The sequence below is a fragment of the Ranitomeya variabilis genome, chromosome 7 (assembly GCF_051348905.1).
Source record: "Ranitomeya variabilis isolate aRanVar5 chromosome 7, aRanVar5.hap1, whole genome shotgun sequence".
Classification (NCBI taxonomy): Eukaryota; Metazoa; Chordata; class Amphibia; order Anura; family Dendrobatidae; genus Ranitomeya; species Ranitomeya variabilis.
This window is the reverse complement of record NC_135238.1, coordinates 172,961,843-172,987,233: the sequence shown is the minus strand read 5'-3', so window position 1 is coordinate 172,987,233 and position 25,391 is coordinate 172,961,843. Positions and strand designations below refer to the sequence as shown.

Sequence of the window (25,391 nt, the reverse complement as noted above, 5' to 3'; positions counted from 1 at the left end):
AAAATAAGCCCTCATATGGCCATATCGACGGAAAAATAAAAAAGTTATGGCTCTGGGAAGGAGGGGAGCGAAAAACAAACACGGAAAAACGGAAAAACCCAAGGTCATGAAGGGGTTAAAAACATTTTGTATTTACATACAAACTGCTTTTTGTACACAAACTGCCATTATATGGCCAGTTTTACACTTGCAACTGCAATGCGAGAAACTCGCGCAAGTCTCTTGCCGCAATACCCGGCACTGCCGCCAGCAGTTTGGACCGGAGCGTTCAGCTGCATAGAAATACATGCAGCCGCACACTCTGATACCGAGTGCCGGCGGCAGTGCCGGGTATTTAGGCAGAGACTCGTGCGAGTTTCTCGCCTTGCATTTGTAAGTGTGACACGAGCCTTTGACTGATTCTTCAGCTGTTGCTCATACACTACATTTGAGCACTGATCTGCAGCTATGTCAACCCAGTGGTCCCACCATCTAAGCAGGTCTTGTGTCAGGCCAACAATCTTTTAGAGGGCCAGGGCTCTGACTCAGCAGTGAACCCAAATTTAACATATCCTTAAAATTATGGTGCACAACAATTTTATTTGGGCTGAATTGTGAGCCTGCTACCTGCTACTAGAGTGTATTTGTTAAAGAATAATTTACAAATGACATATTAGATCTTAGTAATAAAAAGTTTAGTATGTAGTATACCGTAATTACAAAAATTGCACTTGAAAGTGGAAGTGAATATGTTCTATGTAGACAAAACAGTGGACCTTAAAAATGATTTCTTCTGGTGGGCCTAGGAAACCTCATTATAAGATCCCCTTCCCCCATCCGCTTAAAAAAAAGTACACGTGAGAAGTTTTGTTTTTACTATCCGTGTCTGTTGGCTGTCCATGTGTACATGTGTACAATCCCTGTGTAGGTTGTGTACCCTCCGTGTGACACCCAAATGCCGTCCAGAATAGGATACAGAATAGAAATGACAGATCTTAGGTATTAAAGATATGTAAAAATATAGACAAGCAGCATTCAAAAACAGCATAATTGAACTATACTGTTCAAACGGATGAGTATAAATACTACCTACATTATATCCAATCTACATCAGTAAGTTACCTCTTTCGAAACTACATTCAGGTCATGAGACAAGTGTTTGTAGTCAAGATCACTGGCTGGTACAAAAGCGTGGAAAGCCAAGCATCCTCCCGTCTTCAGCACTCGAACTGATTCATTGATAAACTTGTCTAATGTGAACCAATGGGCAGCAAGTCCAGAATGTACCAGGTCCACAGAAGCATCCTCCAGTGGTAACTTCTCAGCCGGAGCCACCCTACACAAGACAAATGATTACCAGTGTTACTTATACCATCTAATCCTCTCATTACACCAGCAAAATTAGGAAATCCAGTTTAGTACTCACATGTATGACACATTATTTGCCAGAGTAATTTGTTTTGCCAAACTTATTTGGGATTCACTGATGTCTAGTCCAAGGACCTTCTTGAAGTGAGGAGCTAGAGGTAAAGTGTAACGTCCGGTCCCACAGCCAACATCCAGCGCCATCTCAAGGGGCCGCCCATTTGTCTAAAACAAAGTAAGTAAATAAGTAAATAATAACAGTATATGTAAATATCAGAGGGTACTTAGTTGCCACTATTTTGACAAAGAAGCCGTAAAAGCCATCCCACCGTGACAAGGTGTACCAAATTGGGATGGTCCTATCCTGTCTCTTGTATTAAAACCTTACCTTGTGTTAGCTGACCTCAATGTGAAGGGCAGAGCAGGACAGGGACCCGACTGTTCAGACACCTATCCATGGGAAGCTACAGTATATAGATGAAATGCCTAGCTCAGAAGGGGGACCATGCCCCTTTTGTATAAATTGCAAGAAACAATAGCAAAACCAAAGAATTGAGCTTGAACATAAGCTGGTATACGTGCAAGTTGTAAGAGCAAGTTCTGTTATGGTTCTCAATGGCAAGAGAACATAGCCCAGCATACATAGGAACTAGCTCTTGGAAGGATGGAAACTTAAACTGACCATGAACTAAACCTGCCGCACAACTAACAGTAGCCGGGTAGCGTAGCCTGCGTTTTATCCCTAGACGCCCAGCGCCGGCCGGAGGACTAACTAATCCTGGCAGAGGAAAATATAGTCCTGGCTCACCTCTAGAGAAATTTCCCCGAAAGGCAGACAGAGGCCCCCACATATATTGGCGGTGATTTAAGATGAAAATGACAAACGTAGTATGAAAATAGGTTTAGCAAAATCGAGGTCCGCTTACTAGATAGCAGGAAGACAGAAAGGGTACTTTCATGGTCAGCTGAAAACCCTATCAATACACCATCCTGAAATTACTTTAAGACTCTAGTATTAACTCATAACATCAGAGTGGCAATTTCAGATCACAAGAGCTTTCCAGACACAGAAACGAAACTGCAGCTGTGAACTGGAACAAAATGCAAAAAACAAACAAGGACAAAAGTCCGACTTAGCTGGAAGTTGTCTGGTAGCAGGAACATGCACAGAAAGGCTTCTGATTACAATGTTGACCGGCATGGAAGTGACAGAGGAGCAAGGTTAAATAGCGACTCCCACATCCTGATGGGAACAGGTGAACAGAGGGGATGATGCACACAAGTTCAATTCCACCAGTGGCCACCGGGGGAGCCCAAAATCCAATTTCACAACAGTACCCCCCCCTCAAGGAGGGGGCACCGTACCCTCACCAGAACCACCAGGGCGATCAGGATGAGCCCTATGAAAGGCACGGACCAGATCGGAGGCATGAACATCAGAGGCAGTCACCCAAGAATTATCCTCCTGACCGTATCCCTTCCATTTGACCAGATACTGGAGTTTCCGTCTGGAAACACGGGAGTCCAAGATTTTTTCCACAACGTACTCCAACTCGCCCTCAACCAACACCGGAGCAGGAGGCTCAACGGAAGGCACAACCGGTACCGCATACCTGCGCAACAATGACCGATGAAAAACATTATGAATAGAAAAAGATGCAGGGAGGTCCAAACGGAAGGACACAGGGTTAAGAATCTCCAATATCTTGTACGGGCCGATGAACCGAGGCTTAAACTTAGGAGAAGAAACCCTCATAGGGACAAAACGAGAAGACAACCACACCAAGTCCCCGACACAAAGCCGAGGACCAACCCAACGCCGGCGGTTGGCAAAAAGCTGAGTCTTCTCCTGGGACAACTTCAAATTGTCCACCACCTGCCCCCAAATCTGATGCAACCTCTCCACCACAGCATCCACTCCAGGACAATCCGAAGATTCCACCTGACCGGAGGAAAATCGAGGATGAAACCCCGAATTACAGAAAAAAGGAGACACCAAGGTGGCAGAGCTGGCCCGATTATTGAGGGCAAACTCCGCTAAAGGCAAAAAAGCAACCCAATCATCCTGATCTGCAGACACAAAACACCTCAAATATGTATCCAAAGTCTGATTCGTCCGCTCGGTCTGGCCATTAGTCTGAGGATGGAAAGCAGACGAGAAAGACAAATCTATGCCCATCCTAGCACAGAATGCCCGCCAAAATCTAGACACGAATTGGGTTCCTCTGTCAGAAACGATATTCTCCGGAATACCATGCAAACGAACCACATTTTGAAAAAACAGAGGAACCAACTCGGAAGAAGAAGGCAACTTAGGCAGGGGAACCAAATGGACCATCTTAGAGAAACGGTCACACACCACCCAGATGACAGACATCTTCTGAGAAACAGGAAGATCCGAAATAAAATCCATCGAGATGTGCGTCCAAGGCCTCTTCGGGATAGGCAAGGGCAACAACAATCCACTAGCCCGAGAACAACAAGGCTTGGCCCGAGCACAAACGTCACAAGACTGCACAAAGCCTCGTACATCTCGTGACAGGGAAGGCCACCAGAAGGACCTTGCCACCAAATCCCTGGTACCAAAGATTCCAGGATGACCTGCCAACGCAGAAGAATGAACCTCAGAAATGACTTTACTGGTCCAATCATCAGGAACAAACAGTCTACCAGGTGGGCAACGATCAGGTCTATCCGCCTGAAAATCCTGCAAGGCCCGCCGCAGGTCTGGAGAAACGGCAGACAATATCACTCCATCCTTAAGGATACCTGTAGGTTCAGAATTACCAGGGGAGTCAGGCTCAAAACTCCTAGAAAGGGCATCCGCCTTAACATTCTTAGAACCCGGTAGGTATGACACCACAAAATTAAACCGAGAGAAAAACAACGACCAGCGCGCCTGTCTAGGATTCAGGCGTCTGGCGGACTCAAGATAAATTAAATTTTTGTGGTCGGTCAATACCACCACCTGATGTCTAGCCCCCTCAAGCCAATGACGCCACTCCTCAAAAGCCCACTTCATGGCCAAAAGCTCCCGATTCCCAATATCATAATTCCGCTCGGCGGGCGAAAATTTACGAGAAAAAAAAGCACAAGGTTTCATCACGGAGCAGTCGGAACTTCTTTGCGACAAAACCGCCCCAGCTCCGATTTCAGAAGCGTCGACCTCAACCTGAAAAGGAAGAGCAACCTCAGGCTGACGCAACACAGGGGCGGAAGAAAAGCGGCGCTTAAGCTCCCGAAAGGCCTCCACAGCAGCAGGGGACCAATCAGCAACATCAGCACCCTTCTTAGTCAAATCAGTCAATGGTTTAACAACATCAGAAAAACCAGCAATAAATCGACGATAAAAGTTAGCAAAGCCCAAAAATTTCTGAAGACTCTTAAGAGAAGAGGGTTGCGTCCAATCACAAATAGCCCGAACCTTGACAGGATCCATCTCGATGGAAGAGGGGGAAAAAATGTATCCCAAGAAGGAAATCTTTTGAACCCCAAAAACGCACTTAGAACCCTTCACACACAAGGAATTAGACCGCAAAACCTGAAAAACCCTCCTGACCTGCTGGACATGAGAGTCCCAGTCATCCGAAAAAATCAAAATATCATCCAGATACACGATCATAAATTTATCCAAATAATCACGGAAAATGTCATGCATAAAGGACTGAAAGACTGAAGGGGCATTTGAAAGGCCAGAAAGCATCACCAAATACTCAAAGTGGCCCTCGGGCGTATTAAATGCGGTTTTCCACTCATCCCCCTGCTTAATTCGCACCAAATTATACGCCCCACGGAGATCTATCTTAGAGAACCACTTGGCCCCCTTTATGCGAGCAAACAAATCAGTCAGCAGTGGCAACGGATATTGATATTTAACCGTGATTTTATTCAAAAGCCGATAATCAATACACGGCCTCAAAGAGCCATCTTTCTTAGACACAAAGAAAAAAACGGCTCCTAAGGGAGATGACGAAGGACGAATATGTCCCTTTTCCAAGGACTCCTTTATATATTCTCGCATAGCAGCATGTTCAGGCACAGACAGATTAAATAAACGACCCTTAGGGTATTTACTACCCGGAATCAAATCTATGGCACAATCGCACTCCCGGTGCGGAGGTAATGAACCAAGCTTAGGTTCTTCAAAAACGTCACGATAGTCAGACAAGAATTCAGGAATCTCAGAGGGAATAGATGACGAAATGGAAACCAAAGGTACGTCCCCATGCATCCCCTTACATCCCCAGCTTAACACAGACATAGTGTTCCAGTCGAGGACTGGGTTATGAGATTGCAGCCATGGCAATCCAAGCACCAACACATCATGTAGATTATACAGCACAAGAAAGCGAACAATCTCCTGATGATCCGGATTAATTCGCATAGTTACTTGTGTCCAGTATTGTGGTTTATTACTAGCCAATGGGGTGGAGTCAATCCCCTTCAGAGGTATAGGAGTTTCAAGAGGCTCTAAATCATACCCACAGCGTTTGGCAAAGGACCAATCCATAAGACTCAAAGCGGCGCCAGAATCGACATAGGCATCCGCGGTAATAGATGATAAAGAACAAATCAGGGTCACAGATAGAATAAACTTAGACTGAAAAGTGCCAATTGAAACTGACTTATCAAGCTTCTTAGTACGCTTAGAGCATGCTGATATAACATGAGTTGAATCACCACAATAAAAGCACAACCCATTTTTTCGTCTAAAATTCTGCCGTTCGCTTCTGGACAGAATTCTATCACATTGCATATTCTCTGGCGTCTTTTCAGTAGACACCGCCAAATGGTGCACAGGTTTGCGCTCCCGCAGACGTCTATCGATCTGGATAGCCATTGTCATGGACTCATTCAGACCCGCAGGCACAGGGAACCCCACCATAACGTCCTTAACGGCATCAGAGAGACCCTCTCTGAAATTCGCCGCCAGGGCGCACTCATTCCACTGAGTAAGCACAGACCATTTACGGAATTTTTGGCAGTATATTTCAACTTCATCTTGCCCCTGAGATAGGGACATCAAGGCTTTTTCCGCCTGAAGCTCTAAATGAGGTTCCTCATAAAGCAACCCCAAGGCCAGAAAAAACGCATCCACATTGAGCAACGCAGGATCCCCTGGAGCCAATGCAAAAGCCCAATCTTGAGGGTCGCCCCGGAGCAAGGAAATCACAATCCTGACCTGCTGAGCAGGATCTCCAGCAGAGCGAGATTTCAGGGACAAAAACAACTTGCAATTATTTTTGAAATTTTGAAAGCAAGATCTATTCCCCGAGAAAAATTCAGGCAAAGGAATTCTAGGTTCAGATATAGGAACATGAACAACAAAATCTTGTAAATTTTGAACTTTCGTGGTGAGATTATTCAAACCTGCAGCTAAACTCTGAATATCCATTTTAAACAGGTGAACACAGAGCCATTCCAGGATTAGAAGGAGAGAGAGAGAGGAAGGCTGCAATATAGGCAGACTTGCAAGTGATTCAATTGAAAGCACACTCAGAACTGAAGGAAAAAAAAAAAAAAAAAAAAAATTTTCAGCAGACTTCTTTTTTCTCTCCTTTCTCTGCCAATTAATTTAACCCTTTGTGGGCCGGTCAAACTGTTATGGTTCTCAATGGCAAGAGAACATAGCCCAGCATACATAGGAACTAGCTCTTGGAAGGATGGAAACTTAAACTGACCATGAACTAAACCTGCCGCACAACTAACAGTAGCCGGGTAGCGTAGCCTGCGTTTTATCCCTAGACGCCCAGCGCCGGCCGGAGGACTAACTAATCCTGGCAGAGGAAAATATAGTCCTGGCTCACCTCTAGAGAAATTTCCCCGAAAGGCAGACAGAGGCCCCCACATATATTGGCGGTGATTTAAGATGAAAATGACAAACGTAGTATGAAAATAGGTTTAGCAAAATCGAGGTCCGCTTACTAGATAGCAGGAAGACAGAAAGGGTACTTTCATGGTCAGCTGAAAACCCTATCAATACACCATCCTGAAATTACTTTAAGACTCTAGTATTAACTCATAACATCAGAGTGGCAATTTCAGATCACAAGAGCTTTCCAGACACAGAAACGAAACTGCAGCTGTGAACTGGAACAAAATGCAAAAAACAAACAAGGACAAAAGTCCGACTTAGCTGGAAGTTGTCTGGTAGCAGGAACATGCACAGAAAGGCTTCTGATTACAATGTTGACCGGCATGGAAGTGACAGAGGAGCAAGGTTAAATAGCGACTCCCACATCCTGATGGGAACAGGTGAACAGAGGGGATGATGCACACAAGTTCAATTCCACCAGTGGCCACCGGGGGAGCCCAAAATCCAATTTCACAACAAAGTTCCAACTGTGTGTCATTTCATGCTGTGGGCTGTGGGGAGGCTGAGCGTATTTGTCAAAAAGCCTAAAGGGATCGAATGAGAATCCTGAAGTGTGATGCACACATTGCTTATTTGTGACTTGCAGATTTGGTGCAGATTCAAGTCTGCAGCATGCCAATTCTTTCAGCGTTTTTGCTGCATTTTTAACCCATTGATTTCAATGAAGTCAGTTAAAAACGCTATAAAAACACAAGTCTGCATTTTTTGTAGCATTTTTACTTGCATTTTTAGACAGCAGTGAATCCTGTAGAGAAATATAATAAATAGAGATAGATAATAGATACTTGTAGATAGATAAATATAGACAGACATATAGACATACAGACAGACATATAGACACATAGACATATAATTGCACAACCCCGTGTCATTATAGCATTTCACCCTGTGAAGCTTATTAGACAGCGTTTTATCATTAACTCCTTAGTGACCAAGCCAATTTTGACCTTAGTGACCAAGCCAAATTTTACAATTCTGATCACTGTCACTTTATGAGGCTATAACTCTGGAAAGCTTCAACGTATCCCACAGATTCTGAGACTGGTTTTTCATGACATATTGTACTTCATAATAGTGGTAAAATTGCTTCAATATGACTTGCGTTTATTTGTGAAAAAACAAAAATTTGGTAAAAAATTTTAAAACTTGGCAATTTTTAAATTTTTAATTCTTAAACCCTTAAATTAGAGAGCTATGTCACACAAAATAGTTCATAAATAAAATTTCCCATATGTCTACTTTACATCAACACAATTTTCTAATATTTTATTTGTTATAAGGTTTAAAAGTTGACCTGCGATTTCTGTTTTTTTCCAGCAAAATTTACAAATCCATCTTTTTAGGGACCACATCACATTGTAAGTGACTTTGAGGGGTCTAAATGACAGAAAATACCCAAAAGTGACACCATTCTAAAAACTGCACCCCTCAAGGTGCTCAAAACCACATTCAAGAAGTTTATTAACCATTCAGGTGCTTCACAGGAACTGAAGCAATGTGGAAGGATATTGAACATTTTTCCCTTTTTTCACAAAAATTTTACTTCAGCTCCAAATTTTTTATTTTCACAAGGGTAGGAAGAAAACAGAACCTATAACATATTGTGCAATTTCCCCTGAGTATGCCAATACCCCATATGTGGGGAAAACCATTGTTTGGGCGCATGGCAGGGTTCGGGCACGTCTGACTTTTTGAAACCAAAAATGGAATCGAGAGAGGACATCATGTAGCGTTTAGAGAGCACCTGATTTACCTAAACAGTGGAAACCCCAAAAAAGTGACCCCATTGTGGAAACTAGACACCTTAAGGAATGTATCTAGATGTGTCATGAGTACCTGGAACCTCCAGGTGTTTCACAGAGGTTTGTAATGCAGAACTATGAAAATAAAAAAAATCACATTTTACCCACAAAAATATACTTTTAACCAAATAGTTTTATTTTCACAAGGTTAACAGGAGAGAATTGACCCCAGAATTTGTTGTACATTTTCTACTGAGTATTCTGATGCCCCATATGTGGGGGAATACTACTATTTCGGAGCACGCGAGGGCTCAGAAGTGGAGGAGCATAGTTTGACTTTTTGAAAGCAAAAAGGCTGGAATGGAGAGCGGATGCCATTTCTCATTTGGAAAACCCTTGATGTGCCTAAACAGTGGAAACCCCCCACAATTGATCCCATTTTGGAAACTAGACCTCTTAGGGAACTTATTTAAATGTGCCATGAGCACCTTGAACCCCCCAGGTGTTTCACAGAGGTTTCTAAAGTAGAGCTGTAAAGATACAAAATCACATTTTATCCACAAAAATGTAACTTTAACCACAATTTTTTTTATTTTCACAAGGGTAACAGGAGGAAATGGACCCAAATATTTATTGTACAATTTCTCCTGAGTATGTTGATACCCCATATGTGGAGGAAAACCACTGTTTGAACCCACAGCAGGGCTGTGAAACAAAGGAGTGATGTTTTGGAATGCAGACTTTGATGGAATGGTCTGCAGGCCTCATGTCTCTTATGGAGAGCCCCTGATGTGCCTAAACAGTGAAAACCCATCACAAGTGACCCCATTTTGGAAACTATATTCCTCAAAGATGATATCCAGGTGTTTAGTGAGCATTTTGAACTCACAGGTATTACACAGAATTTTCTAACATTAGGTCATGATATTGAACATTTTTCATTGTTTTCACAAAAATGTTGTTTTAGCCCCAAATTTGTAATTTTTACAATGGATAATAGGAGAAAATAAACCCCAGAAATTGTTTCACAATTTGTCCAGAAAGCAACTATACCCCATACGTTGTCAAGAACTTCTGCTTGGGCACATGGCAGGGCTAGAAAAGAGCTCTATTTGCCTGGGATAGATTGTGAATGTTATGTAGCATTTGAAGAGCCCATGACATGTGAAAACAGCAGAAACCACCAACAAGCGACCCGATTTTGGAAACTAGACCCCTCAAGGTCTTAGTCTAGGGTTGTAGTGAGTATTTTGAAGTATTAGGTATCTCACACAATTTTATAATATTAAGACGTGGAAATATAACATTTAATGGTAAAAATGAAATTTTTGTATTTGCTGCAAATTTGTCAGGTACACAAGGGTTAATAGGTGAAACTATACCCTACAATTTATTGTGCAGTTTGATATTCTGCCCCATATGTTGTCAGCAATAATTGTTAGGCCGCACGTCAGGGCTGTGAAGGAAGGAGCGCTATTTGAGTTTTGGAGCACAGACTTTGCTAGAATAGTTTACGTTTAACATTTGAGGAGCCCTGAAGGTGCCAGAATAGCAAAAAAAAAACCAAAGTGATCCCATTATAGAAATTGCACCTTTCTATTTTTTCAAAGTTGCAAATCTGTAAGTCTAGTGCATATACATTGTGTCCCCATATAGTGTAGAGCCCCCATATATTGTAGCACCCCCATACATTGTGCCCAGCTTGTGCTTCTGGTGATACACACCCATACATTAAGTGCTTCCTCTCAATTACAATAATGCCAAACATGTGGCCGCTTACTATGGTTTAGGCACAGTGGGGCTCAGAAAGAGGAAGCATTTGGATTTGGGAGCACAAAATTCATTGGATTTTATTTGAGATGGTGGGGGCCATCACTTTTCCAGAGTCTTTGTTCTAGCAGTAAAATGGAAACCCCCTATAGTTCCACTGACAGATGACGGACCTGAGAGGGAGCAGGATTTTTGCGGGATAAATAAAGGTTTTTATAGGTAACATTTGGGGTAGGTAATATTTTTCTACCGCTAACAGAATAAGGCTGGATTGCATTCTTGTGTTCTTTGCTGAGCACTTTCCTCTGGGTTTCCATGTAAATCTCAAAAAAAGGGATTCAGACAAAACTCCGTTTGGCGTCTGCTCTGGTAGTATCCATCTTTTTAGGCCTGCACAGATCTGTGGTCACCCACATTTGTGCGCTAAATAGATGCCTAAAATGACGGAATACAGACCAGTCCAAAGTGACTCCATCTGCCTCCTAAGTGAGTGGTTCCACCGGAATTCTGTCTGAATCGCAGTTTTGGAGAATTTACACGGAAACCCCAGCGTAAGCGCTCAGAAGAAGCAGGGAAGGGAAGAGAAACCGCACTCAGGTACAGGATGACTCTTCATATCTCGTTTGTATCACTACTTGAATATAGTACCTATTATGTTAAGTAACTCTACCTTACTGTGTCCCCACTTTAACTGATTTGAGTGCATTATTATACTACATATATGTATATATATTTGCTTATTAGGCACTCTTCTTAGGTTATTATGCTGGGTTATGTTTCCATTTGGGGTATGATTCAAACTTGCATATGTTTGCACAGTTACTGATAGGCTATGCTAATTTTGGATTAATTGCATTTTGGCACTATGCACTTTAGATATCTTTATGGGATTATTTGAGTCTTGACCAACTGGGTAGTAATATATATTGTATCTTCCATAGACATGTATTGAGCCTTAAATGTATTGATTTATTTGGTTACTGTATATTCCTCCAGTGGTTATCATTTTTGTGCAATATCCTGTTTCCTTTTTTAGCGGTACTAGTTTGTTGTCTTATCTTCTCTAAAATTGTGTTGTTACATTAATTAATACTTTTATGCGGTTTTTAAAGTTTGTGTTCAATAAAATGTATTTCTACTTATATTGCTCCTGGGCCTAGTGGTTCTTTTTTTGTTTTGCATATATATATATATTCATGGCTGAGCATGTGTACTGTTTGCCCCATTTATTGGTATATTTCTATGTTTGGTATTTTCCATTACTCCTGTTCATATTACCTTGTTAAGTCTGGTTGGTGCATTGCGGTACACTACTACTCCCCTCTTACCTGTGTGGGGAAAGGGTACAGACAGAGGACAGATTTAGGAGTTAAGGCAAGATGCGTGGCCCCAGTGTCTTCACCATCAGAAGTAATCTGGGGAGCAGGGCCAGCTAGGGCCCCCCTGGTGTTAGGAATAGGGAAGAAGCCCCTGGTCCCTGGACACCCGACTAAAGAGTTTTGACAGCCGTGCTGGAATGTTTTTCTTTGTAAGAAAAAGATTCTGTCTTGCCACCCTACTGCATATGAACGATATGGGATATTGTTGTCACATACAGTACACAACTAGTAGAAGACAGAGAAAAAAACAGCTCACCTGATGCAGCTTGTGGTGTGGGGAAGCACGGAGCACATGTAGTTGCACGCTGATAAGATCAAAGTAAAAACGAGAGATTGTTCCAGCGTCCAAATAGTCCAAAAATAATGATTTATTTACTTGCATATAAAACCAGACATAAAGGCATGACCATAGCAGCTATGCGTTTCAAACACACTAGGTGTTCTTTGTCAAAGCAAAAGTGTGTTTGAAACGTGTAGCTGCTATACGCTGCTATATGGTCATGTGAACTTGCTTTTACGTCTGGTTTTATGTGAAAATAAATAAATCACTCTTTTTAGTACACAACTAGTAATTGCCAGAAATTCCTGCAGATACTTTACTGTTGCTTTAGGCCTCTTTTATTTTATTTTATTTATTTTTTTATAAAGAAATCATTTCAGCTTGCCAGTGCAAGGGGGTTCTTGAAGTTGGTGAAAAATTGTGGTGATGGGTTTGTTCATCAAGTAGATGGCACCCTATAAATGTGTTTGGAATTTAGTAATAGCTTGGCGGAGTTTTGTGACTCTTCAGGGTGAGATCCCTGGGGAGTCGGTGGAATGGAGAAGGTTTTCTGGCAATGGAGGTGCTCCCAAGCTGGTAGTTGTGGCTGGGGGTAATGCTGGAAGAGTTCAATATTCGGGTACCGCTAGACCTTTGGGACTCCAAGAGCCTCCTTCAACCAAAAAGTGATTATTTATTGTTAAGTTTGTTATAATAAAGGTTGACTTGGCCATTTAATCCAAAACAATAGGTCTGCTTTTATTTGGGGGAAAACAAGGAGTTTCAAAGCTGGGTATTTGATAAAAGGTGGTCCAAGGAAGGCCCCTATAATACTTGAGTCAAGAGATTCAGTGAGGAAAATCTTTGACCAGTCCGGTCATCATGGTCTGTGCTAAGAATATGAATGTCGGATTTGTGAAACCAGCCATTGTTAGATATTTCTAGATTGAGTAATAAGGAAATGGCACCATTTGGATTTCAAGAAAAAAATGCTCCAGAATTATTTTATGGGAAATGCAAGTCTGTAGAAATGCAGACTTTTCAGGAGAACAGACATTAGATATAAATAGGATTGGAATTCTTCACTCGTTAGCATAACTTCTTTTTATACTTACTTTTCCTTTCACGTAGGATAAAACAACATTGATGAGTTCATTGGAGATTGGAACCATATACTTTTGATATTTTAATGAAAAATCCATCTTCTTGAACAAGTGGACTGCCATGATGATCTGTGCTTGCTTTGGTTTTTGGTTAGTCCTGATGTAAAAATCTGTCAAATGAAGAGATACTATTATCTATTTTAAAATATTGTTTTGTATTTATTTATCTATTATTAGAAATAGAATGCATCACGAAATGTAGAATAATTACAAACAATAAAAACATGCATGAGATGATGTAAATCAAGGTTCATCAGTTTCTTTTTTTTTATAACTTGAGTAGGTAAACACTGTGCAACTAGGGAGTATGATGATTGCAGGGATGATTAGGAGGGAAAAGGGTTAATGTCAGGCATGGTCTAGTTCAAAGACTATTATACTGGATATGCCCATGCAGCCAAGTGGACTAGGCTTTTCTATAAGCAGTTCCAGCTTCTCTGGCCACAAGGGGTATAGCAGAAGATTGAGAAAAATAAGTTACAGTTAAAGGGGTGGTCCAAAGTTAACATTTATTTTAATCCTAAATGTCTATGTAATGTATTAATCTACTTTCTTTTTCAATTTACGGTACTTTAACTAAAAATTGTCTACTCTTCCCTCACTTCTCAAACTGATTTTTCTTTACTTACTTCCTTATTGATGACACTTCGCTTAAGTACCCAAAGAGCATGGTGGTATACTCAAATGATACATCATCAGGAGGCACAGTCTGCCGTTACTGCTGCAGCTTCTACCCCACCGCGTGAAACAAAGCATCATCAGTGATGACTGTTTCACCCGCTGGGCTACTCCTTGCACTACTGAGTGAGTGTCGGTTGTCAATTTCTACATATGTTAATTAGAATCATGTCACTTTGCAATATTCTATTTATTGGATGTTGACAGTGCACTCCCTCAACGGCTCTGTTGAGACATGGCGAGCCGAGAGAGCGCACTGTCAGCCTGCATTGTAAGGAGATAATCTGGCGCACAGGAAAATCAGAGACCAGTACTGCCTCCTTGAACATGATGTCAAATCAAAAGTGCAGCTATGACTTGTCCCATAAAAACCAAGCCCGCATATGGTTATGTAGATGGACAGATAAAAAAGGTATGGATCTTAGAAGAGAGGTAAGAAAAAAAAAATCACCTGGTCTGGAAGGAATTAAATAGATATTGCCCATCACAATTGGTCTGCTAGGGGAGTGGGTGGTTCAGATATTTACCGTATATATTCTCTTATATTCTCTTTCATTAATAATCTTTTTTTGTCTTATAATCAAAATTCCTAATTCTTCTTAGGCATCACAAAGCTGTCTGTTTTTGATATACGCACAACTTGTAGATTGTGAGCCTTCACGGGCAGGGTCCTCTCTCCTCCTGTACCAGTTATGACTTGTATTGTTTAAGATTATTGTACTTTTTTTTATTATGTATACCCCTCCTTACATGTAAAGCGCTATAGCAATAAATAATAATAATAATAATAACATATTTATTTTCAGTTATTATTATTTATTGTTGGTTTATTTGACCAAGACCTTGGTATTTTATTACCACCCAATACTCTTTTCATCCTTCTTGTTTTTTGTTTTTTTTCTGGTCAGGATTAAGAGCTGCATAGCTAGTATTCACTTACCTGTTTTTAATTGTACAATTAAATGTGATGTTTTCATTTTCACATTTTTCTTTCATTTTCTGAGATTGCTGGACTTACCTCTTTTTTGTAGGTTAATAGCGTTCTGAACCTGCCCTGCGCCAGCACTTAGGCTCTAGCTGGCAGGAGGAAATTAACTTTTTAGCTCCCAACATCATTGGGTTTCAGTCACAGGGATGGCGCCAATGCAGATTCAGTTACCTTTCTGTGCATAAAGAGTGGTGGCTGTAACTGTGCTCCGAAAATGACTGACTACGGCTCAGCATTAGGGCCAGCTGTCATCCAGTGCTTGGCCCAGGTCGAAGCCACCCTTTTGACTGAAACACAAACGCTACCGGGAGAAATAAAGTTAATTTCCTCTTGGCAACGGGAGCCTAAGTGCTGGCTCAGGGTAGGGTCAGAACATTATTAACATGAAGATTAACCCCATATCTGCAAGTTAATAGCATTTTTTTATATGACTGGTACCCTTTAAGATTATTTAAAGAGAACCTATCATCAGGATTTTATATCCAAACTAATAGCATGTAAATATAAAGGGGCTCTCATGCTGATTAAATCCTCACATTTCTTGTAACAATCTGTTTTGCTGTTTTACAGAAATTCATAGTTGAAATTGTATGGCAATGACTTACAAGTGCAGTGGGGTGGACACTGCAGTTACAGTTCTTCTGCGCCCTCTCCTTATTCCCGTCTTTTGCCTTCCTCATGTCCCTGACTATATGGTCACTCATGTTTCACAGATTTGTCAGTCACTCTCACAAGACAGGCAACAAGATGGGAAAAGGAAGAGAGGCAGGAGAACTGTAAGTGCAGCACCCGCCCACTGCACTTGTAACCCATTAGCATATCATTTCAACTATGGCTTTCTCTAAAACAGCAAACAATATTTCTACAAAAAAGGTAAGGAATTAATCTGCATGAACGCTCCTTTACATGCATGCCATTCTTTTGTGGTAGAAAATCCTGATGACAGGGTCTCTTTTAAGTTCATTTTCCTTTTTGGGGTTACTAAGAGGTTCTTTATAACTGCTGGTTACGCTCAATAATGTTTTTTTTTAATTAATGTAATAGGAAAAGTCGGATAATACTAGAAACATGTGAAACATAGTGTTACTGTATGTCAGCAGACTATTTATAATGATCCTTCCTTCAGTTGTACGACCAACTTCAAACCCTGAGCTGTCCCTTCCTGAGCTACATTTACCCCTAGTCTGTGATTTATTTATATATAATTTAGGAGGTCCGACCACTTTAATATATGAAGACATAGAGCTGTACGGAAAGCAATTTTTAAATGACACTTGGCCTAATAAATGAATTAATTAAGAGCAACCCATAGCCTAGGACCTAGGTTTGCAGTCAGGAAGGATGTACCAGCTGCAATATATGAGGAGTGGATGTACCACCACATATCTCCCCCCTGCTCGCTCCCTCTCCCCACCTGTGTTGGTTCAGCTGCTGCCTGTGCAGTTTTGCAGGCAATCATTGAGCATCAAGTGATTTCAGCAGAACCTTCGATTGCAGAAAATGAAGGATCCTCAAAATGCAGAAAATTCTGCTTTGCAGAAACAAGGATCCAATCTAAAGACAAAAGGTATCGGTAAGACTGTGCAAGTCTATCTATCTATCTATCTATCTATCTATCTATCTATCTATCTATCTATCTATCTGTCTGTCTGTCTGTCTGTCTATCTATCTGTCTATCTAATCTATGTGAAGCTATATTTTATGTCTCTATAATATAGCATCTTTAGACAGTGCTTATGCTAGCTTGCGTTATATGTCTAGCACTGTAAGAAAGTATGTGTCTAATTCTATTTATCCTATGTCATTTTCATAAAATAATATATTCTAGAATTCTATTCTATTATTAGAAATCTCTACAATATTAGATATGCAGATTAAATCAGAAGAGAATAATCTGCCTTTGTTTTTGTAATTCTCATTAAGGCCGGTGCAGCTAATTTCCTTGACAATGAATGTCACATCAGAACGGATTATTATCAATGTCACTGTACGTGCTGTGCGATATCTTTGTACCAGTTAAATTGTATCTTATTAATTAGGATGATTTTAATTCTGAACTAGGGAGATTATTCTTAGTAATTAGGAGAAGGTAACTAGTTGATGATGTAAATGCTGCAGCGATAGTTTATATATGTTATATGAATTACTAGTAGTATTAAATAAACTTTGTATCTAAATTGTATCCTTGTCAGATTTACTCAATCTTTGACTTTAGAAGTGAACAAAATGTAGGCAATGTGACAATGACCTCTAGAAATGTCAGATTAATGGATTTCTTTTCGACATGACATGGAGTTATCTATATTAAATATACATTTAACACTAAAATTTATTTAAAAATATATATATTTGAAGACAAATAGTGCAAGCGTTGGGTGACTGCAGACGTGTATTATGGAAGGGGTCAGAACAGACGTATGTAATGACGTAGGAGGTAAATATAGACCTGATGTCTAGAGGGAGCGAAAAAAAACAGAAGAGGCTGAAGCAGCACGTAGCAATGACTGGATAGTAAAATGAATAAATAATGATGCATTGTGTGAATGTGATAGCTGGTAACACTAGACCCTGCTGTGTTAGCAGATGTTGCTCTATAGAGAGGTGAAGCAGTAGAGGGAAGGTGTAAAGCTGCAGGGCGCAGGCTGCTGTAGTTAGAGAATGATGCAGCTAGGTAGCAACTGAGTAATTTCCAGACTAATAGGCTTGTACATTTCTAAAAAAAATATATATATATTTGCATGAAGATTGAAGTTATTATGGCATCCCGACCCATGATCCACACATTAGAGGAGAACAATACAATATATAAAATAAAGTATTCAGTGCAGTAATTTTCACTTTAGTGTCTGCAGGACTACTGCAAAATGTATGAAATTCTGCAGTATTTCTGTTGCTATTTCAGCTGATTCTGCAGTGTATAGCTGTGCCAAGCAGTCTGTACTCCAATTAGGCAGAGCGATGCTATAGATCCCATTCTCCTGCGATGCTGGAACACCCAGTGTGGTAGCTGTGACTATATATATCCCCATGGTAACTGTATTTCTTCAACGCATATGATCTTAGATGATAAATGGCATTGTATAAATAAAATATCAGGCAAAGAACAGTTGTACTTTATTGCACTGTAGAAGGGACACTAGATTTCACAATAGAATGTAATATATTACTATATAGATCTTAGACCTGATTAGGATGCTGTGATTGCTTTTAAATTCCATGTCAGAATGGCTGTATAATCCTTTATGAACCATCGTGAAAGTCTGATTCTACTTCCTCCCGTCTTTTCATTGTCCCGCCTCCCTGCTGCTGAGATCTCCCTCTGCACAGTATAAGCTGCAGCTGAGTGGGTGGAGATGGAATACACTGGGACTTATGAGCTTTCTCTTTACCTGAACTCATACAAATGTTTATCTTTAAACAGGACCTGTCATTTGGTCAAATGTAACTAGTTTTTGTTCTTATTTTATTCTTTCTGCAACCCTGAGAATTCCATTTTTGTGTTCCCTTAACATCCATCATATGATTCTAGAGATATGGGCATTTTAACTAAAGATAAATTTTATGGAGGCATGGCACAAAGGGTAATGCAAAGCAGCCTAAAGACATGCCCCCAGAGAATCCTACAAGCACCGACTCTTGGTAAGGGCTATAAAAATTAGCACTAAATAAAAAGGACCTATATCTTTGGAAATGTATGGCAGATTTAGAAAACAAAAAAACTGCATAATCAAGAGCAGTAAGAATAAAAGAAAAGAAAAAGTTGCCATTTTTGGACTGGTTATAGATGGTCTTTGAAAATCAATGTCATAATGGCTGTATGATTTTGATATTTAAGTAATCACACCAGCCTTATCAGACTTAAGAGATCTATTTAATAATATATGCAGCTTGTTTTGTGTAATCCGGTGACTGATCCACCTTAAAACGTAACTAAACGTTTAGATAATTTTTAATATGCTGTAGACCCTTTAATTCTGTGCAGTTTGGTGAGTGTCTGGTTTCAGAGATCTCCATGGCTTGCTCAAAAGACAGCTTAGAAGTGTGCAGCTGAGGAGGCAAGAGCGCCCAGCCTCCCATCTGAGAGCTTGTACAGATAAAATAGAAAGTCAAGGTTTTCTACTGAATCTGTACTCTGTTGTGTGCAAGCTCTCTTTCAAGAGTTGAGCGCTCCAGCCTTCTGAGCTGCACACTTCTAAGAGGTTTTTTGAGTAATCAATGCGGATCTCAGGAAAAGTACCACAACGACCTGCAGAGAGTTAAAATAGAAATAATTATCAAACAATTTGTTACTCTCTCAAGGGGTTGTCCACTACTAGGACAACTCTTTCTCGATCCAAATGTTTGGCCTTACCAAATTGACAGTGTGTATGAGTGGCTCCCCTCTTAGAATAATGTAGACCTCTGCAGGTGAACAGTCCTCAGCCAGGAATTGTGAACAAGCCCACCAGATTTAGGTGGCACTCAAAGTTTCTGCCAGCTTTGATCCGACCAACAGCTGTAGGTCTCTGGCGGATTTCTGGAGGCTACAACCTGTTGTGCATCTATGCATAATTGTGGCTGCTATGCTACCTTTCATGGATTTCACCCACTTGCAGTGAGCATGCAGCATTTCTGTTACTGAAAACTCTATGCTCCCAAGAGTAGAGTTCAATTGCTCCTTAGGAAGCGGGATACTGTCACTTAAAGGTTTTGTCTGGTATTTAGATGCTATGTGATTACAGACTTGTAAATCCTCACATTGTGCACACCGCATGCTATGAAGATTCTCCAGTGCCAGGAGGGGGCAGTCATGTGACCACAAGTATGCAATTTGCATACTTCTGGATACATTCCCACTAACTGTATCTGGTCTTGGCCAATAGACTTGCACTGAACAAGGCCACTCCTATCTAGTCAGCACATGGCTGCATTTATGCAAATCACATATTTGTGGTCAACGTCCGCTGCCCAGTGCACACAGTGTGAAGATTCAAAAGCCTGCAGTCACATAAAGTGACTACAGACTTAAGTCTTAGCACCCCCTGTAAGGACTGCTCATCAATGTTAGTAAAGCTGTACTTGCACAAATCTTTTTCTGGCCTCCCTAGTGATGGCGTCATCTAATGATAATGGCTAATATTATAGTATTATTACAGTATAACCTCTAACCACTGAACAACATGCCAATTGCAATATGGCAGAAAAAAGTCTCGGCAGTAAGGCTCCGTTACACATGGCCTACTTAGCTTTTTTCTTCTACTAATATAAATATAAAAAAGTACTTTAGCACCAAACTTTGCAAAATCTGTATGGTCCTTAATTTTGGTGAAGTAGAAGATAATATGTGAATGCAAAACTACAATCTATGATTTATGAGTAGTCACTAAATATTAACTTTGCTTTTTTTTCTAGGATTCAATCTTAATGAAGCACTCCTGGTGCCCAAGCAAATTATCAATAAAGCCCTGTGTGTCAATGCCCCAAATGGTGAGTGTGATAGCTGATATTTTCTGTAAACATCTGTAAAGTTTATCATGTGTGTACATGAGAAATAACACTACTACTGTTCATTATGACTTATATCTTACATTTTCAATATATTTGATCTTTGAAGACTCTATGTTTATTTCCTTGCTGACTTATGATGTACCGTAAGCACAACTTGGCACTTTGACTGACAGCTGGCAGCTCCAGGGATGAATAAAGTTTGTTTTCTCCAGGGAGCTACACTTTCAACCAGATGGCCTGACACTTCTGGAGGTTATCTATCTGAAGGTTAATACATAGTTTCCAACCGTTCTGGATCCAGGGAGAAAGTCACGAATTTGGGTATATGTCTTGTTATCCCGAGCGGTGAGCCAAGTGTCCTGCACTGCAGTCATCAGTGGAGCATTGGACAGCGTGAACACTGACTGGTTAAGCGCACACTGTGCAGCGCTGCACAGATGAGCAATCCTTCTTCTCTTTTGTAGATACAAAGCCATCAGTGAGGGCTGTGTTCTGAATACAAGCTTCTAGTGATGGGTCGTTTCAGACCAATCCAAGACAAAGAGCCAAATCCCGGCTGGGAATGATGGGAGCCATCACCCTAGTGAAAGCTCCTAACTTATATAGTCAGAAATATTGGATGTGAATATGTGTTTGTCTGTCTGGATGACATCTTGGTTTATTTATCTGATATTTTAGTCACACATTTGTTTGTACTGTACTCCAAGGATTCTGAAACAATACCCTATTTACTAAAATCGAAAAACGTGTGTTTCTGGTGCAGGAGGTATATTTCTTGTCCACTAAAGATTTCTGAATGGACCAATCTAAGGTCTAAACTATTAAAGAGTGGGTACATCCCAAGTAACTTAAAGCCTTTCAGCAATTGCTAATTATTATTGCAAATTTATTAGACATTTTTCCAAGATTGCTAAACCACTGACTGATTTGATTAAGAAGGAGTCAGACGTGGCTAACTGGCAGACTGAGTCTATCCATGTCTTCACTGAATTAAAAGAACATTTTTCAGCTGACTCTGTATTAGTATAGCCCAATCTAGAGCATTCTTTTTTATTATGGAGGTCAATGTCTCTGAGATTGGAGTGGGAGTGGTGCTTTCAGAAGATATCCCATCTCCCACTCAACTTTGTCAATGTGCTCACAAAAATTTTCATTTGGACAGAAGCATTCTGACATTGTTTATTGTGAATTGCTAGCAATACATTGGGCCTTTGAGGAACGGCACCACTTCATCTAAGGTGCCAAATTTCTTGCCATGGTTATCAACAACCACAAAGATCTGACTTAGAATCAGCTGAAAGACTCAACCCTAGGGCTGTCATCTTTTCAAGATTTGATTTTGTTGGGATATTAAAACCTGGTACTAAAAGTATACAATCTCTAGTAGTTTCTGTACATCTCAGGCTACACTCACAATTGCGTACCAGGGCTTTGCGGACGGCTGTGGACTTCCTCCGTTAAGCTCCGCCCACTTCCACACTTCTTTTGTTTAGGTCCGCCTACTTCTGCGTGCATCCTGCGTACCTGTCTTTAACATTGGGTATGTAGGACATGCAGATGTATGCAGATGTTTTGTTTTGATGAGGCCGCCGACCGCACGGGAACGCAACAAGCGTGCGGTTGGCGGGCACGTCAAAACGACGCATCCGCATACATCCGCATGTCCTCCCACGGAAGAAGTGCAGAAGTGGGCGGAGCTTAACGGAGGCAGTCTGCAGCCCTCTACAGCTCAGCCGGACTCTAATGTGAACGTAGGGTTAGTCTGAGGACCCTCAATCATTTCCAATTCTTGCCAAAGGTATAATGGTGTTTTCTGTTTACCTAGATCTCATAGAGGAGATTCATAGATCCCAAGAGTTAACCTTTGGTAATGTTCCCAACTAAAAATTGTTTGTTTAGTTCCATCCATGAATTCTACAGGAATCCCATGACTCAGTTCCTGCAGACCCCCCTGGATTAATAATACAATTTCATATCAACCAAAACAAATATATTGAGATCCTAGATTAACGCACAAACCAGAAAAACAAGGATCCCTAAAATGTAACTTTTAATAAACAAAGTTGAAAGAGTATTCCAAAACTGACGACAATGCACCAATAATTTATCATAGGGGAAAGAAAAACACGTAATGTGTCCTATTGAGCCCTGCGGGTCCACTATACTGGCCCCTACCTAACAGTGGAGATTGGCACCCTGAGTTTCAGCAGTAGGCGCCCCCACTCAACGGCGTCTTGCCCTGAGAACCCTACAAATCCCTATGATAATTGAAATTGTGTCCCAATACACCCAATACCCCCCAAAAAAAAATAAACAAGCAAAATTGCAAAAATATATATATAAAAAAAAAAAAAAACACAACAAAAAATTATTAAATAAAAATGTTTTGTATAATGGGTTTATTGGTTTTTTACCTCTAAATATCCCTATTAGGATTCAAATACAATTTGGGCAAAAAATTGCATATGTCTCATTTGTCCTAATATTCAAAAAAGAATGAAGCTCCACAACAAATGATTCTTTAACTGTTAATACCCATAGAAAAAAACTATTTGAACTCACAGTGGCATCTCACTTAGATATGACATGGTATTATGACCTTTTAGACTATAATGGGTAACAGTCATAGCAGAAAGAGCCATCCAGATAAAGCCACCAGTCAGATTTCTATAAAGGTTATACTTTTACATAGTAGTGTCAAAGACAGTGCTCCACAGAGTCATAACTCGTTAACCCTATACTGTCCATAATAGGACTTCATGAACACACATAAGGAATGATTATGATAATCTTTAAATTCTCATAAATGGTGCAAATGATCATATACTCATCTGAGCTACATTACAGTACCATCAGCGCGGAGATCACCGTCCGAGCTTAATCACCAATGAGGCTTCATGTGAACGACATCCCTAACAATGCCCAACAATGCCCCGTGGGAATAACGGGGGTTCATCATGGGGTGCTGGCCATCCAAATGGAACAAGGCTGTTCACTTGTGGCTGTGTATGTTTGGTGGCCAATTGTAGTTTGGGACTTTTAGGGAAATCTGCTTATTTTTAAAATTTGTGGCTGAGCCAAAACGTCCCGTACCTGTCACGTTGGACTCCTCCAGACCCTACCAATTCCAAAAAGCCCTTGCACCCATCTCTCCATGTATTTTTTTTACTGACCTCCCACCTCCAGTAGGGAAGGCTGTAGTTTGGATAGTTTGGATAGTTGTGGACTCATTTTGCACACAGTAGAACTTTCTTCCTTTGTCTGGGTTGTCTAACTTTCAAATCTTACGTTGTTTATCTAACACATGTCTGCATGGGATTCTGGAAAATGTTTCCGATTGGGGAATTCAGTTTGTTTCCAAATTCTGGTGGGCATTCTGCTAAAAAAAAAAAAATAAAATTGTTCTTTTTATCAGCCTACATCCCAGAGACTAATGGTCAGACTGAACATGCTAATTAGACACTCAAGCAGTTCTTTGGTGTTAAATCTCTGACCATCAGTCTGACTGGTTGAAAAATTTGCTTTTTGCCAATTCCCTATAAACAACCAGTATCAAGAATCTATTAAGACCTCCCAGTTCTTCTGCAATCTTGGATATCACCCTCACTTTAGTTCCTTTAAAATTTCTGAATTGGACATCCCTGAGGTTGGAAAATCCGTAGACAAACTAAGGCTAATTTGGTCTGAGTTCAGAGAAAACCCGAGGAAAGTAAAGAATAGACAGGCTTCTTCTGCCAATAAACGAAGCTCTGATGGACCTTGTTTTAGAGTTTGGGACCAGATGTGGTTGACCACCAAAAATATTACACTTAAGGTTCCCTCTGGTAAGTTAGGGCCCAAACTAATTGGGCCATATGAAATTCAGATCATCAACCCTCTAGCCTTCCGTGTAAAACTCCCCTTTACATTTCGTATGCCCAACATATTACATAAATCCCTGCTCAAGATATACCATTTGCCTGTTCACCCTATCAGTATTCCTCTTTCTCCCATCCTGGTCACAGGCAGTCTTGAGTATGTAGTACAAAAGATCTTTGTCTCTCAGGTTTGTGAGAGGATCTCTTCAATATCTCGTTCATTGAAAGGTTATGGCCTGGTAAAAAGATCGGAGATGTCGGCTATCTGATTAAACAACCCAATTAATGTTTTCCTGATTAACCTTGTCTGGAGGCCCTTTGTAAAAGAGTGGGGTATTGCGCAATCTAAATTGGTGCCTGCACTTCCTGTCTCTGCATCAAGAGTTAACTTTTAGCAGTGTTTGCTTCCTCTTGTTTGGGCTCGATTGGGCTGAAAGCTATTTAAGCTCCTGAAACTTCCTAACATAATTTGACTAGCTCCAGTGAACAGCTTACTATCCTGCTTTAATTCCCAGTTAATATTCCTGATTTTGACCTAGGCTTGTATTTTTTACTATTCTACTGCTTTACGTTTCTGTGCCTGTTCTGACCTGGCTACCAGACCATCCTTGTTGCCAGCTCATACCACCGAATAGCAGCTAACACTATGGCCTCAGTTTAGGGTTCCCTGTTAAGATCAGATCCCTGAATAATGGTTAAAGGGGAATGGCCAGGGCAACTGCTGGAATGTTTAATATGGAATAGCTACTTCCAAGCCTATTTGTGGTCATTGGTAGCCCTAAAGATGGTTACCATTTTGCAAGAACTCCCCTTCGACTCTAGTTTAACCTTTTTAGGTTGAAGATGGAG

The 25,391-nt window shown here is 40.7% G+C and overlaps 2 protein-coding genes across 3 annotated transcripts in view; one reads left to right on the top strand and one right to left on the bottom strand.

The window, feature by feature from the left end:
• LOC143784252 (putative methyltransferase DDB_G0268948) overlaps window positions 1-25,391 on the bottom strand; it is a 78,517-nt gene that overhangs the window by 43,518 nt on the left and 9,608 nt on the right. The window contains exons 2-4 of the mRNA XM_077272274.1: window positions 13,485-13,642; window positions 1,406-1,569; window positions 1,102-1,315 (exon numbers count right to left, since the gene is read on the bottom strand). Coding sequence (XP_077128389.1) covers window positions 1,102-1,315; window positions 1,406-1,569; window positions 13,485-13,595 — 489 coding nt within the window. The 5' untranslated portion in view covers window positions 13,596-13,642. The remainder of the gene's footprint in view (window positions 1-1,101; window positions 1,316-1,405; window positions 1,570-13,484; window positions 13,643-25,391) is intronic.
• The window catches only part of MREG (melanoregulin), a 196,189-nt gene continuing 187,311 nt past the window's right edge, over window positions 16,514-25,391 (top strand). The window contains exons 1-2 of one of the 2 annotated variants that reach the window (XM_077272276.1): window positions 16,514-16,765; window positions 20,590-20,664. In XM_077272276.1, coding sequence (XP_077128391.1) covers window positions 16,699-16,765; window positions 20,590-20,664 — 142 coding nt within the window. In that variant the 5' untranslated portion in view covers window positions 16,514-16,698. Of the gene's footprint in view, window positions 16,772-20,589; window positions 20,665-25,391 lie in introns of both variants that reach the window. The other variant, XM_077272275.1, reaches the window with a different exon arrangement.